This window comes from Aptenodytes forsteri, unplaced genomic scaffold (genome assembly GCF_000699145.1).
Source record: "Aptenodytes forsteri isolate BGI_AS27 unplaced genomic scaffold, ASM69914v1 Scaffold56, whole genome shotgun sequence".
NCBI lineage: Eukaryota > Metazoa > Chordata > Aves > Sphenisciformes > Spheniscidae > Aptenodytes > Aptenodytes forsteri.
In genome coordinates, this window is record NW_008796213.1 from 5,682,883 (window position 1) to 5,697,765 (window position 14,883).

General features: G+C 37.4%; 1 protein-coding gene across 1 annotated transcript in view; it reads left to right on the forward strand.

Annotated features, from left to right (window-relative positions):
* Positions 1–14,883, forward strand: part of PARPBP (PARP1 binding protein) — a 59,328-nt gene that overhangs the window by 6,919 nt on the left and 37,526 nt on the right. The window contains 4 exon segments of the mRNA XM_019474402.1: positions 3,448–3,678; positions 5,430–5,540; positions 7,036–7,206; positions 9,601–9,755. Of these exon segments, the coding sequence (XP_019329947.1) occupies positions 3,448–3,678; positions 5,430–5,540; positions 7,036–7,206; positions 9,601–9,755 (668 nt within the window).

Here is a 14,883-nt window from a genome sequence, read left to right on the forward strand (position 1 = left end):
CCGCTGCTCGGGGACTGGCTGGGCATCAGTCAGCAGGTGGTGAGCAATTGCACTGTGCATCACTTGCTTTGTGTATTATTACTATTATTATCATTATTTTAATTATTAAACTGTTTTTATCTCAACCCATGAGTTTTTCTCACTTGTGCTCTTCCAATTCTCTCCCCATCCCACCGGGGGGCGGGGGGAGGGGAGTGAGCAAGTGGCTGGCTGGTGCTCAGTTGCCCACTGAGGTTAAACCACGACAGAAGGGGATAAGAGCAAGTAGTAAGGAAGTCACAGATTTCAGGGGAAAGAGGAAGTGGTGGTGGGGAAGTTGGCATAGAGAGAATGTAGAGTATGGTAGTATGGAAAGGTCTGCAATAAACAGGGCTATGGGAAAACAGAGATTGTGATGGACATTGGATAAGACACCAAGATCTGGGAGCAAGGTGAAAACAGGCACTGAATATAATGAGGTATGGGTGTGTAGGGAGATTAGCAACTCCTAGCTAGAATTTTGGAAAGGCAGAGAACAGTACAGGGGTGAAAGTCCAGGGTCAGTTGTAAAGAGATGAAAAACAGGTTAACAAGTAATTAGTGAATAAAGGACCAAATTCTGAATTACAGAGACCAGAAATATATATGTAATCCTGCATCCCAGACCCTGTGTTTTGTCTCTGCTACCTTTAGCTCAATCTAACTAGTAGCAGAATTCTCTGCTACTATGTATTTTCACTTATATAAGTAGCATCTTAATGCACTACTTTCTTCCTGTGCATAGCTTGACTTACTGGGATTGAAACTGATTTTCTGGCTTCCTCAGTGTTACAGTCTTTAACCATTGACAATACACTCATCTCCTTTATTGGCAGGCTCAGATTTCTTGCAGTTCTTGTACCCCCATGCTGAACTGGAAAACTTAATTAAAATGTCTGATGCTCAGTGAGCGGATGGCTCCCCCCCCGCAACGGTGAATCACTTGGTTTAAAAAACAATACTTTACTGAAAGTAAAAAAGACAATGTCAGGGATTAAACAAATAGGATTATGTATTGTACCTAATTATTTCTTTCTTAGAGGGCAGCAATAACTGCTCTCTCCTCTAGCTTCTTACTGATACAATCGGATAGTAGCTGGCTTGCATCCTACTTCCTTCAGTAACACACCACTCAGTTTGTGACTCAAATAACAGGGCTTTGTCCCTTACTTGCTGTTGTGGTTTAACCTCAGCCAGCAACCGAGCACCACACAGCTGCTCACTCCCCCCCCTCCCCCCCCGGGGGTTGGGGAGAGAATTGGAAGAGTAAAAGTGAGAAAACTCGTGGGTTGAGATAAAAATAGTTTAATAATTGAAATAAAATAATAATAATAAAAGAATATACAAAGGAAGTGATGCACAATGCAATTGCTCACCACCCACCGACCGATGCCCAGCCAGTCCCAGAGCAGTGGCCCCCTGGCCAACTCCCCCCAGTTTATACACTGAGCATGACGTCACATGGTATGGAATATCCCTTTGGCCAGTTTGGGTCAGCTGTCCTGGCTGTGCCCCCTCCCAGCTTCTTGTGCACCTCCAGCCTTCTCAGTTGGTAGAGCATGGGAAGCTGAAAAGTCCTTGGCTGGTGTAAGCACTGCTTAACAACAACTAAAACATCGGGGTGTGATCAACATTATTCTCATCCTAAATCCAAAACACAGCACTGTACCAGCTACCAGGAAGAAAATTAACTCTATCCCAGCCGAAACCAGGACACTCAGCTTGTTTTTAAATTTCTGTGAATTCCAGCTCCACTATCCGTTCCTATCTGCTGTGACACTTTCACCTTTTTGTTTGCCATTTGTGCCCTGCTGCCGCCATACTTGTAACCTCCAACCATGCCAGGTTTGCTAACAACTTTGGTTCTTTAGTTACTTCTGCTTCATAAATGAGATTACCTGTGGTATTATGGACTATGTACAGTCTCTCTCATTCTTAGGCTCTTCTGTTCTCCCATGTAGAGATAACTTATGAAAAGTTTATTCCCTTCTTTCCTTTCAGTTTAGAACTACAACAAAACTGCAAGCTTTACAATTAAGCATTTACTCTTCTAAGAAGTGCTTAGGCATGATTACTTAATACACCCCTACATATAAATGTAGTAATAGCAGGTGTCTCCACATTGATGTAAATCCTTTGAAAAAAATATGATAAACTAATATGTAAATTAAACATGATTTTAGTCATTCCTGTTGATATGTTTTCTGCTTGTGTCCACCAAAGGTCAACAGAGCACTCATCTCAAGAGTTGGAAAGACAGGGACTTCTAACTGTGATACAAGCCTCTTAAGTTACTTTGTGACAAATTTGAATTTTCTTTTTTGCTTGGAATAGGAAAAGGTTCTTCAGTTGCGAATAAAATGCTGTTAGTTATTTTGCTACCCACGTATTTTTTGTCATTTACCCACTTTATCTGCATTTTTAAATTAACTCTCTGTTAATCTCTATTAATTCTGCTAATTTTCTGTTAAGCTGTAATTCTTTTTTCCTTTTTGGAGGTTGGGGAGAAGGCAGAGGAGCACATGGAATGTAATCTAATAATTTTGACAGGGAGAGTGGGCCAGAAGCTGGGTATAATATTGTAGCCTATACTGTATAGTTATGTTAGTTATGGTACTAGTAACAGATAGGTGTGCATTGCTTTAATGTATTTGTTAGATCTGTGTAGCAACACTATCAATGTTATGCTAAAGTATAACCATACTAATACAGGAAAAAAACTTTTTTTTTTTTGACATGGCACGTTTTCCCAGGTTACTGCTTGAAATAACGTAATAGAGCTATATTTACTGCCTTTGGGATGTAAATGCCTGCCATACTGAAAACTATTTCTGCAAATAAATAACTTTATGTAAGCAGTAGTCCTGTGAAAGTCAATATGTCTTTTCTTATGAGCAAAGTTCAATAAACATACCTAGTATTTTAAAGATCAGGAACAAGTAGCAGGGCCTGTTGCGACAGGACAAGAGGGAATGGTTTTAAACTAAAAGAGGGTAGATTTAGACTAGACATAAGGAAGAAATTTTTTTATGATGAGGGTGGTGAAAGACTGGAACAGGCTGCCCAGAGAGGTGGTGGATGCCCCATCCCTGGAAGCATTCAAGGTCAGGCTGGACGGGGCTCTGAGCAACCTGATCTGGTTGAAGATGTCCCTGCCCACGGCAGGGGGGTTGGACTAGATGACCTTTAGAGGTCCCTTCCAACCCAAACTATTCTATGATTCTATGAAATACTGCATATAACAAAACTCAACTGTAAAGACAAAGCACTGGAAGAACTTCAACTATAAGTAAGACTTTGTTTATTATAAACTTAAATATTTAGTTTATAATAGTTTTTTAAATATATATATGCAGCTTGTTTTAAAGTAATTTTTAAAGCTATGCTGAACACAAAACATAATATTTTTGCTTTTTTCTGTTCTATTAGCACCATGGAGATTTCACAGTATCACTTAGTGATGTGTTGGAAGCTTGGAAATATTTGTTACATGACAAACTGGGATTATCATATGAAAACATGAAAGAACCTGAAAATTATGCTGACCTAAAAGAAGCCTATCATGCCTTCTTAGCAAGAAGCAATATGTTAGATCTAATAGACATATATCAGATGTGCTATGGTCTTGGACTTGTATCTGAAGATGAAAGCATAGCCCCTGTAAGTATTTTGTTTGTTTGATCTCTGATATTGTTTTGACATATTTTTTGATTCCAGTTATGGATTTATGACACTTTTAAATATACACAGGAGCTCTAAGTTATTCACAAGTTACTTTGCTCTTCTATTGGGGAAGCAGATGAGTTTAAATTACTAAATCTTTTAAAGAGATCTTAAATTCACTCAAAAATTACTTCTTTCTGTTGTCCTGCTGGATAGGTGGGTCCCACAGCTCTTCTATGAGTATATCACTCTGCCAGAAAGGGAACTGAAAAATGAACTGTAGAGATTTGATAAGACTGGAACAAAGCTTAGTGATTAATACGTGTCGTGAAGTTTTGGTTGTATGTTGATACGCAATCAAAATATTTTTAATGGTTATAATTTTAAAAATACCACGCTCTTAAAAGCAAAAACTTCCTTATAATACATGTAGTTCCATGTTAGATTTTTCCAGAAACCAGAAGAGGTTCCACTTCAGCCACTCAGTCAGCAGCTCTGTTGCAGTTTATTGCAGCTCTGATGTTTTTATGACACTGCGTGTGAGGCCATGCTCTAGGCTAGAGAAGTTCTAGTGTGTATTCCACTCTTAGACTATGAAAGTCTATGAAAAATGAATTTGATTAATCTCTATGTCATTGGATAAAAATATATGTAAGTAGCAATTCAGATACATTTGAAACACAAGCATTCCACATGATTTTAGTTGATTCTGTGCTCTCTAGAGCATGGAAAGGTCAAAAGACAGTGGATATTGATACTGAAAAAATTAACGGATGTTGCATTTAGATGCACATACTTCTAGCTTCTAATGAAAATTAGAAAGGAGTTAATAGTCTGCTTTTACTGCCCACTCTCAGCATTGCAGACTTAAATTACTGTTTATTTCATCTTCTGAATTTGATGTGTGTGTTTAATTAGATGGTCATTTTAATATGAGGGAAGCTATATCAGTAACCGAATGTTAATTGAACTGAGATATATTACGAACATACCATGAACTACTAGTTACAGCACGATTAAAAATGTTCACCTTCCAGCCCTAGTAAGAAAAAAAAGCTTTCTCCATGGAAAAAGTGGTCAAATATTGGAACACATTGCCCAGAGAGGATGTGGAATCTCATCTTTGGAGATATTAAAAACTAGGCTCAGCAAGTCACTGAGCAACCTGGTCAAACTGGTCCTGCTTCAAGCATGGGTTTGTACTAGATGATCCCTATAGGTCCCTTTTAACCTAAATTGTTGTATGATTCTATGACAAGTATGCTTGTAACAAGCTTGCCTACTTCCTTAAAGGTTCAGAGAACCTACACTCAAACACTCATGTAATTATTAGGCACAAAAGAGGTTATAAGGACAACTGAAGTTCAGGAAGGGCATGGAAACTGCAATTTTTTAATTTTTTTTTTCTTCCTGTTTTCATGGGGAAGATAGAGAACTTGGGTGGGTTAATGAGCTCTTCCTAAACACGGTATAACATATTAAATGTTCTCCAAAACATAAGTAGATGCTTTTAGTGCAAGTGTATTACGTAACTGTTTGGGATATCTTTTCTAAGTTAATTTGAAGCTTACACCTCATTTCTCTGCTAAAACAGTTGTACTTTTAAAGACTAAAACCAAAAATAGGTTGTAAGGGCTGCATTAGCCTCAAAACCCTAGCAAACTGGCAGAGACATAGTTTCACCAGGTTTTAATACTAGTTTTGCTTTCTAGTCATCTTCATATTTAAGTTTAATCTTTTTATTAAAGGTTCAACTGTTGGAATTTATTTCTGGCATAATGAATGTACAAGAAAATAATGGTTCTGTTCTTTCTACTCCTTCTACACCAGTCAACAGACAAGGCCAGGAGAATGTGAAGGTAAAAATTACTTCTGTCTCTTTTGCAATGTTCTGTATATGTTGAAAAGATGAAATATAACATGGTTTCCTTTTCCAGTTATTGGTATTAAAATGTTGCTGGTTTAAAAAAACAGAACATATGTATTCAAACTCTGTATCACTTGAGTATATTGTAGGTATGTGTGTATGGGGCTAAGTGCAGAAATTTATGTTCTGGAAGACAGTCCTTTTATGACAGGCACTTGATGTAGACTTAATCTGCCCTGAAACACCAGGGAATAAATTTTTCTACAAGTACACCATCACTCAAACATTGTCTTGACTAAGAGTTAAATGATTTGCCCAATGCTGCAAAGTGAAGTGGTAGGTGAAGTAAACTTCTTCAATTTCATTTCATTAGCTTGTGCTACAAGACAAACAAGGTTTGTCTGTCCCAGTAGAGGACTGGAGGACTTTCTGGGAATACTGGATTCTTTCCTTTTACCCTTTCAACCCCCAAACCCAGAATCTCAGAATAATGTATAACAATGCTTGACATGCTGGAGCTTTAGTCATCTCCAAATTTGCTTTTCTCATGACAAGTGGCAATTTCAGTTCAGTATTTGGGTACAACTCAAAATATTTCTGAACAACAAAATATTTTCTGGACTAAGATTCTCCCCTAGATAGCACTTCTACCACTAACATAATGGCTTTCTTGCTGCTCTGACTTGTGTAGTAAAAATATTCCTTGCTCTTTTTTCCTTCTCTTAAATCTATCTTTTCAGACTGTCACACATACATGTTTGGTTTTTTTACTGCCTCCATTTTTGTTGTATACATCCTGTTGAATAAGAAGAAATTCCATAGCAAATATAGGTTTTCTCATTATCTTTCCTTTTGTTAATGGCCTTTTTTTGGTCTTTGTTTTCTTTGCTTGTGACAAAACTGTAAATTCTTCAGTTCTGGGACTGTTGTTCTTACAGGGTCCAGAACAGTGCTGCAATATAAGCAATTACAATGTTACATTTTGGTTATGTGGGTGGAGCTGGGTCACAATATATGTCCAAACTCAATCAGTGGAGTTTCTGTGATTGAAATCCCCCGGGAGCCAAGGGAAAAATTACTGAATCTGGCGCAGAGCTGGCGAGTTGTTTAAAATTTTAGCCTATTTGAAGTTAATGACAAATCCTTATGTGGTTTAATAGTGCTAGTATTTTGCCTTGGGATAGAAAAGGAATATCTGTGAAGAGGTTTGTAAGTAGAAATTGATAGCCAATTTTAATAGCTAGAGATCCAACCCTCAAATATTTTGTGAATATTCAAGTACGGTATACGTCATTTTAACATATTAATCATGCTTGCTTTTGTCAATACTTCCAGAATCCCCATAAAGTAGCATTTTGAAATTATGCAAGGTGAAATTCTTACTGTTCCAAAAATCATATCAGTACATATCTAATTAGCTTTAAAAAAAAAAAAAGAACATAATTTAGCAGCGGGATGACCAATTTGTGTGATGCTTTTTTATACAGGTGACAGTCCTGGCAAAGAAGTGTGTTTGTTCATATTTAAGCCTGTTGGTGAATTCTAAGGATGATCTGGCATTGGCTCATATTCTAAATGTTCCTGACAGAGGACTTGGTAGAGAAGCCTTCACTAACCTAAAACATGCCTCACAGAAGAGAAAAATGTCCATTTTCCTGGTATGTGTGTCAAATGAAACTTGCTGTAGATCAGAGGCAATGAAATAGATCTATAAACATAAAATATTGCTTTAATCTCATATGCAAGACTGACATTTGCAAGCCAAATCAAATACCACCGTAAACATGGTTTCTAGGTTAAAAAGACACAACAGAGACTCTATGTGAAGGAACGGGTGCTTGCTTGGTCATGAGATCTAAAGATGCACAGAAAAATAATTGTGTGCATGTGTACAACTAGAGCTTTAAAATGTGATACCGTAAGAACGGGCATCGAGACTGTTCATCCCAAACAGTGACTGAAATCCTGAAAAAGTTTGCCATCTTAAACATTAATATAAGATATGCTATTTATTATTGCTTTTAAAATTTTGAAATCTTGGTAAATAGTGTGAAGTGAGGTCATGAGTATGCACATCAAAGAAAAAAGACAAAGGAAGAAAAGAAGGCATTAGACTAGATGCTGCTGCTTACCAAATACCTCTAAAAGCAATGAGGTTTGGTTAAATAAATATCATAAAGTAGTATTAACATTAACAAAACCAAGCCACTAACAATGCATTACAATGCGTTTCAGTTTTAAAGTGCTGTAAGTATGTATTTTGGTTAAATAGTAAAACAGCATTTTTCTGTGCATTTGCTAAACTTGAGACACCTGGAACCTAAAGTATTTCTGTGTACAAATTGCTTTTTGGTGACAAAACCCTGCCTTTGACATGTACGCTAGAACAGGGGCCAAAATTTGAAAGGGCAATATTACATTTTTTCAGCTTTGACTCAGAAGTTGGGGAGGGTAATGCTTTCCAGTCATTTGCAGCTTGATCAGTCTTGAAATACTCTTCAAGATGTGATTGATATGGGACATTCCTGCTCATTTTATTTTCAAAGTCACAGAGCTGGAAAAAAACCCTTGAGACAGTGGTATACTCTTTCCTCAATGCTCTTGTATAGGAATTTAAAAAGCTACGGCATCAATGTGCAGTGCTTACAGAGGCTTGTTGCTAAAGAATCTAGTTTGGTATGTGAGGTGCATTTATATTTACAGTAGTTATAGTCAGCACAGAGCCATCTCAAAAATAGTTGGAATAAGATGAGTAAGAATTCTTTCTCCAAAGAACCACTGTAGTCCCTCATATTCAAAATAATCAAATTTTGTGTGCACAGTGGCCTCAGTGCAGACAACAGCAGACCAAGGAAAAACAGTATGGGTATGTAACAGTCACTGAAGCAGCTGCATTCTCAGATTTTTATGGTTGAATAAATATGGAAAATTTGTGAAATCTCCGTTCCAGGATTAATTATTTTAGCTCCTAATGCTCTGTTAACACTGTATTAAAAAAAAAAAAAAAAAAGTATGTGTTTGGACTGGATTTATTACCTCTTCCTCACAGTTGCCAAAGGGGAAACTTCTCTACCGTGTAAAGAAGTCGTCTTTTCTGGCATCTGTGTCCTGTAGAAACCTTGCAAAGCCGGAATATTTTCCATTGGGAAGGCAAGGTCCTATGAACTGTACTTGATCCACAGGAAATCTTTAGCACAAAGGCAGGAATACTGGCAGGTTTGCTTTCTTTGCTAGAGTAATTCCAGTTGTACTCTTTCCAGTCCCAAGAGCTTTATGATTTAGCTGTATAGCCTGAAATTAAAATTTATATGTAGAATTAATATTACTGTATCTGTATCAAGCTTATTGGATTGTTATCTTTACTTTCACGTTTCTGGAGACCTGCTAAGCTTTTGATTCTGAATGTTGCCTAAAAATTTGAGGGGTTGTCCTCTAAGGCGTACTGCTTTTGGGACATCTCTTGTTTTCAGGGTCTTTATAGCATATAAAAATATATGGAAACTTTCAGAATTGGGTACTTGTGATGATAGAAGCCTTAACTGTCATAATTTTTCAGAAGCTTTGAGTATACATTATTTTTATTTGCACCTCTGAAAATAAATATACTACTGAAGTAAACTTTCACATGCTTTTGTTAAAATTGTTCTTGGGTCATAGACAGCCCTCTGAATATAAGAATAGTTCTTGTGAGGTCAGCATGAGCATTTAAACAGTAGCAACAACAAAAAAATTCTATACCCTATGTTAATGAAGTTTTTTCTAAGCTGTCAAAAGGCCAATGGAAATATCAACTTAGCTGGGTGGGTCATTTTCGCTTTGGCTTGTGTTTTTTTTTATACTGCTGCACTATTTAAGTATTGATCTTGCAAATATCTATGGTGAGATGTACAAAGCTTGCCATTAAGAGGTATTCTATTGATTCCAGTTAAATTATTTCTGCTATCAACCAGCTGTTATACACTGTTTGCAAATCTGTAGGAGAGGCTCACTTCAACATGCATACATTTCACGTATGTCTACAGTTTCATATTTCTGAATATTTCTCCTAATAGATGGCAACATCTTTTATCCGAACCGTAGAACTTGGAGGAAGCTGCTGTGCATCTTCATTATTTGATCCTTTAAGAGTCCATGTAAAGGGGCTTTCAAACTTTGTTAATTTTATTGACAAGCTGCAAGAAATTGTTGGTGAAATCTTAAATCCAAGGTAATAGAATTTCTGTTATATTTTTGTCTTCTTGAGCACCTTTTTTTTCTTGTGCATGTGTCTCGAGGAGGAGGAATGAAAGAAAACCTAATCATTTCCTTGTCAAATAATTCAGGGTAAATGTTTACAACTTAAACCTTATTAGAAAATACAAATATTTGAAAAACAGTTGCAGTAAGCTTATAGATTTTTTGAGGTTATTCTTTGTATTAAATGTTTATCAAATCAATGTATGTATGGCTATTTGGTTAGTTCCCTAGTTGTAAATGAACTTTCAAAGATTTCAATCTTGTGGGTCTAGTAAGTACATAAACTGATATGTGCTTTACTTCTTGCTTGTTAATGACTTCCTTTTTGTCATTTCATTGTATATACCCTTATATAAAGGAGTCTTTATTGCTGCTGACAAATGATGACATTGGTTATTTAGCCTTTCTTTTCTCTTCTTTTTAGCTACATAAGTGAAGCCTAAGAATTATTTCTTAGGAAGGCTCTGGTGAAGTCACTGATTTTGAATGTTTTTGAAGACCTGAAGTTAGCCTTTTAGGCAGGCTTATAAATATGAGATTAGTTAGAGAGAAGTCTAAGTGTAACACAGGAATTTGAACTGCTAAGTGCTGGCACTAGTACAGAGAGAAGAGCAGTTTTCTTAAGCGTTATAGAAGTTAGTAATTTTTTTCATTTATAATCAGTAATTTTTCTATACAAAACTTTAGCAAATCAGCTGTAATAGTTCTGTCCTTGATACTAAAGAATCTTTTTTTTTTTTAGTTTGAATTGAGTCTAATTCCACACAGTTGAAAACAAAATGTTATAAGCAAACCATAAGCATTATTTAAATTACTGTCCAGATTGCATTGAAACTGGAAGTGGGAAGTATTTCTGAAGTTGTTTCGCAGTTTTTGTTTTACTTTTTAATTCTGCTGTTTTGTTCCTTCATTTCAACATGCTGTCTGTGATGGTGATTAAAGAAAACTTTTGACTCAACATCTAATGCATGCTTTTTTCTTTATTTAAATCATATCTGGCACTGTACATTGATAAAAATGAGAAATAGAAAAACATTTATGTCCATGAACTTACTTTTTAGGGTGGAAAGACCACTTTTTCAGGTATATACAGTTCAGCAAAGTGTAACTTCATAAAATGCTACATCTTGTTAATTACCCTTCTGTTTAAGGCATGTGAGAAAAATCAGAGTGGGATAGTTGCTGGGAATTATCAGTTTCTAATTGGGAGAGTTCTCTAGAGCTTGGAAATTCTTTTCAGCATTCAGCTTTTTAGTCTGTTGCTTTCTCTGCTGTACCTGCTGTCCCGCTTATTCTGGGGTATAAATCTCTTTAACATCAGATTCTGGCATGTTCATTAGGTTGCATGTATACAATTAGGTTGCATGTATACATGTAGGTGTCGATGCTTGTATCACTGGCCAAGAATGGAAGCTAGCTCTACTGCGGTGTTTCTAGTATCTCTTGTACTCTATATGGGCTTTATAACCTCATGATGTAATATACTACTATTGTTTTTATATATGTATCTATATAGTAGCTCAGTGCTTATAGAAATATACCAATCAGTTGGCCGTCTTTGAAAGAATCTTCATTAGTATGCTGAAGTTCTCAAATATTATAGGACTAGTATACAGCTTAGAAACTGTAAGGGTCACAACATTGGTGAACAAAAAGATATTTTTCTTAAGTGTTTGGTAAGCCATATGAGCAAGGACTGTCTGTATGCCCTGTCTGCGATGTGACAGTTGTTATGAATTCCAGAACATGCAGTTTTACAGAAGAAATTTCTCTAGTCCTGTTATGACTGCAATCTAAAGAGCAGAGGGAAAAAAGCAACAATGCAGCAAAAGTTTCAGTCGCTTAGTCTTTAGAAGCCTGCTGAGAAATCTAAGAGCAAACTGGACAACCTATTTGTGATATTGCTGTATCTCTGATGTAGAGATTAGCTAAGCTGTAAAAACCAGGTCTCAGTATGTGCTATGCCACAAGAAAAATGCAGTATTTCTGGTTCTTTACTTAATAATTAGAAGTCTGTTATTTCAGTTTCATCTTGTTACAGTGGAGAGCTTATGAAACTTGCATAAAATACAAAGTAGCCAAATAAATGCCAGGTCATTGTGGAACACATGTTGAAAAGAGGCTTTCTTCATCTGCCTGAGTCAAATTCCTTTGCTTTGGAAACCTAGAAACTGAATTGAAGATGTTGGACAGTGATGGGATGTGCTTAAGAATATTTTGAACATGGTAGGAGATACGGTGCAACCAAGTATCTGCTAACCTATGGAGAATAACAAAAATGTGTTTCTCATCCCCAAGTCTTTTGGCTAAGAAAGTGAACAGTAGATGAGATGCAGGAAGGGAAAGCTGTCAAACCGAGTGGAAATTTAATAAAGTTATGGCGATTTGATTCAAATATGGCACAAAGTGTAAGCAGACCTGATAGCAGGAGAAATTGAAAGATATAATGAACTTTGGTAGTTTCAAGGTGTAGTCACTGAGCGGAACGACCATTCTTACAAATCTCTGGAATTTTGAAATAGTTCAAGTTTGCCTCTCCTCATTTTCCAGATGTCTAAGATCAGAAAAAAATCACTAATCTTCCAAGAATCGGTAGCATGAACATTTCTTAAAGTTTGGGGATGCTGTAAAACTTGTAACCCTAAAACTAGTTACAGATTCTGGACCTATAAGACTTGGACAATGTTTATGCGGTAAATAGAGAGCTTGGCCGTTCTACTTTTTGTGCCTGTTTCTTGACAAGAAATATATCAATGTGGTATTTGTCAGTGAAGTGGATGATTATTATATACCTGAGGATCTGGAAACTCTTTTCTGTTGGTATAAATGAAAAAGTACAGTACTAATCCATCATTCTGGAAATCCTTCTCTTTTAGGCCAGACAATAATGCTTCTTGCATCTGGAAAGAACTTACTCTATTTCTGGAATGACTTTTTTCAAGTTCATAAAAGACGTGTGTGACTTAAAACTGAATGATGGAAAGGCATTTGTCGTATTGGTTACTGCGCTTGTTGGTTCATATAGATGTGTGTGTGTATATATGCATATATATACTTTAAAAGTCCCCACTGATTTTGTAGAGTAGCAAAGTTGGTAGATGGGCAGTAAATTTTCTTCTTGAATTGGGCCCTGACTTCGCTGTAAGCACTGACCACTAGGTGACACTATTGCACAGCCCACATTAGTAGCTGTTTAAAGTTAGCTGTATTGTTTCATTCAACACATTTGAGTGAGTGTGATGCTTTGGAGTGGGTCTTCATTTCAGGTCCGTGAGCAGTCTTCTACAGTCAGTTGTTGAAGTTATACAGCTTGACTTGATCATGCATGTGGATTAGTGCATTGAGCTTTCCTTTGACACGGAAAATGCTATTTCTTATGTGTTGTCTTTGTGAAGCTGTGATTGCATCTGGAGATGCAGTAGTATTTTGGGAGAGAAAGCATATGAGACTTTATCTGGTCTTGTGCTGCATGTTTGAGTTAATTGGATAGTGTTCATGCAGCCCTGGAGTTTTGTGTTCTAAAGTTGCTGGAAAGTTGTTGAAGCGTGCGCAAAACATTGTCTATAGGACTCCTTAAACTTAGGATCATAGAATAATTCAGGAAGGAACATCAGGAAATTTTTGGTCCAACATCCTGCTCAAAGCAGGGTCAATTAAGGGGTCAGCCTAGGTTAATCAGGGCTTTGTGCAGTCTCCTTCCTTGGAGGTTTTCAATCTCCCTCTTGGCAACCTGTTCCATGGCTTAAATCACAGGAATCACCTCATGGTGAAAAGTGTTTTTTTTCCTTATATCAAGTTGGGACCTCTATTGTTTCAATTTATGCCTGTTGTCTCTTTTCCTTCCACTAACTGCCAACATGAGGAGCCTGGCTCCATCTTCTTGGTTACCTTCTTGTAGGTATTGGAAAGCTGTTAGTAGATCCCCCTGAAGCCTTCTCTTCTCCAGACTGAACAAGCTGTTCCCTTAGCTGCTTCTCACAGGGCACGTCTCCCTGACCATCTTGGCAGCCCTCTGCTGAACTTGCTCCAGTTTATCAGTGTCTTTCCTGGACTGGGGGGCCCAAAACTGGACGCAGTATTCTAAAATTGGTCCAACGAGTGCTGATTAGAAAGGGATAATCACATTCCTCAGACTACTGGCTATGCTACTGTTGATACAGCCAAGGATACTGTTGGCCTTCTTTGCTGCCAAGACACACTCCTGGCTCATGGTTAGCTTGCTGAACATGCACCAAGACTCCCAGGTTCTTTTACATAGAGCTGCTCCCTAGCCTGTATTATTGCAAGGGGTTATCCCTTTCCAAGACTCTGCATGTCCTGTTGAATTTCATATGGTTCCTGTCAGCCCATTCCTCCCGTCTCTTTAGGTATCTCTGCATGGCAGCTCTGCTCTCAAGCATATTGACCGTTCCATCCAATTTGGTGTCATCTGCAAACTTGATGAGCATGTATTTTTATCACCAAGTCACTGCCAAAGATATTTAAAGGAAAAAAACAGGTTCCAGGATAGGCCCCTATGGTTCTCCATTTGTTACTGGCCTCCAGATACAGTACAACATGTTTACTACCTTCTGAGTCTGATCATCCAACCAGTTTTTAACTCATCTAGTTGTCCAGCCATCCAAACTGTAACATCCAAACTTGTATGTTGAGAGTATTTTCTGACAGTGTTGAAAGCCTTGCTACAATCAAGGTAAATGGCATCCACCATTCTCCCCTGATCTGCAAAGCCAGTCATTTTATTATAGGAGGCAAACAGACTGGTCAGGCATAATTTACACTTGATAAATCCATGCTTACTGTTATCAGCCACCACCTAATCCTTCACACGCCTGGAAATGTTTCCTCAGAGGACTTTTTACCTTATTTTCTCAGGGAACAAAGTGAGGCTGATGAATGTGTGCTTTCCCAAACTGTCCTTTTGGTCTTTTTTGCAAACATTTGCTTTTCTCCATTTGTCAGGGACCTTCCCTGATCACCATGACTTTTCAAGGATGGTATAGAGTGGCCTTACAAGGACATCAGCCAGTTCTATTAGTGCTCTTGGGGAAGAGTGGCTGGAAAGCTGCCTGTCGGAAAAGGACCTGGGGGTGCTGGTT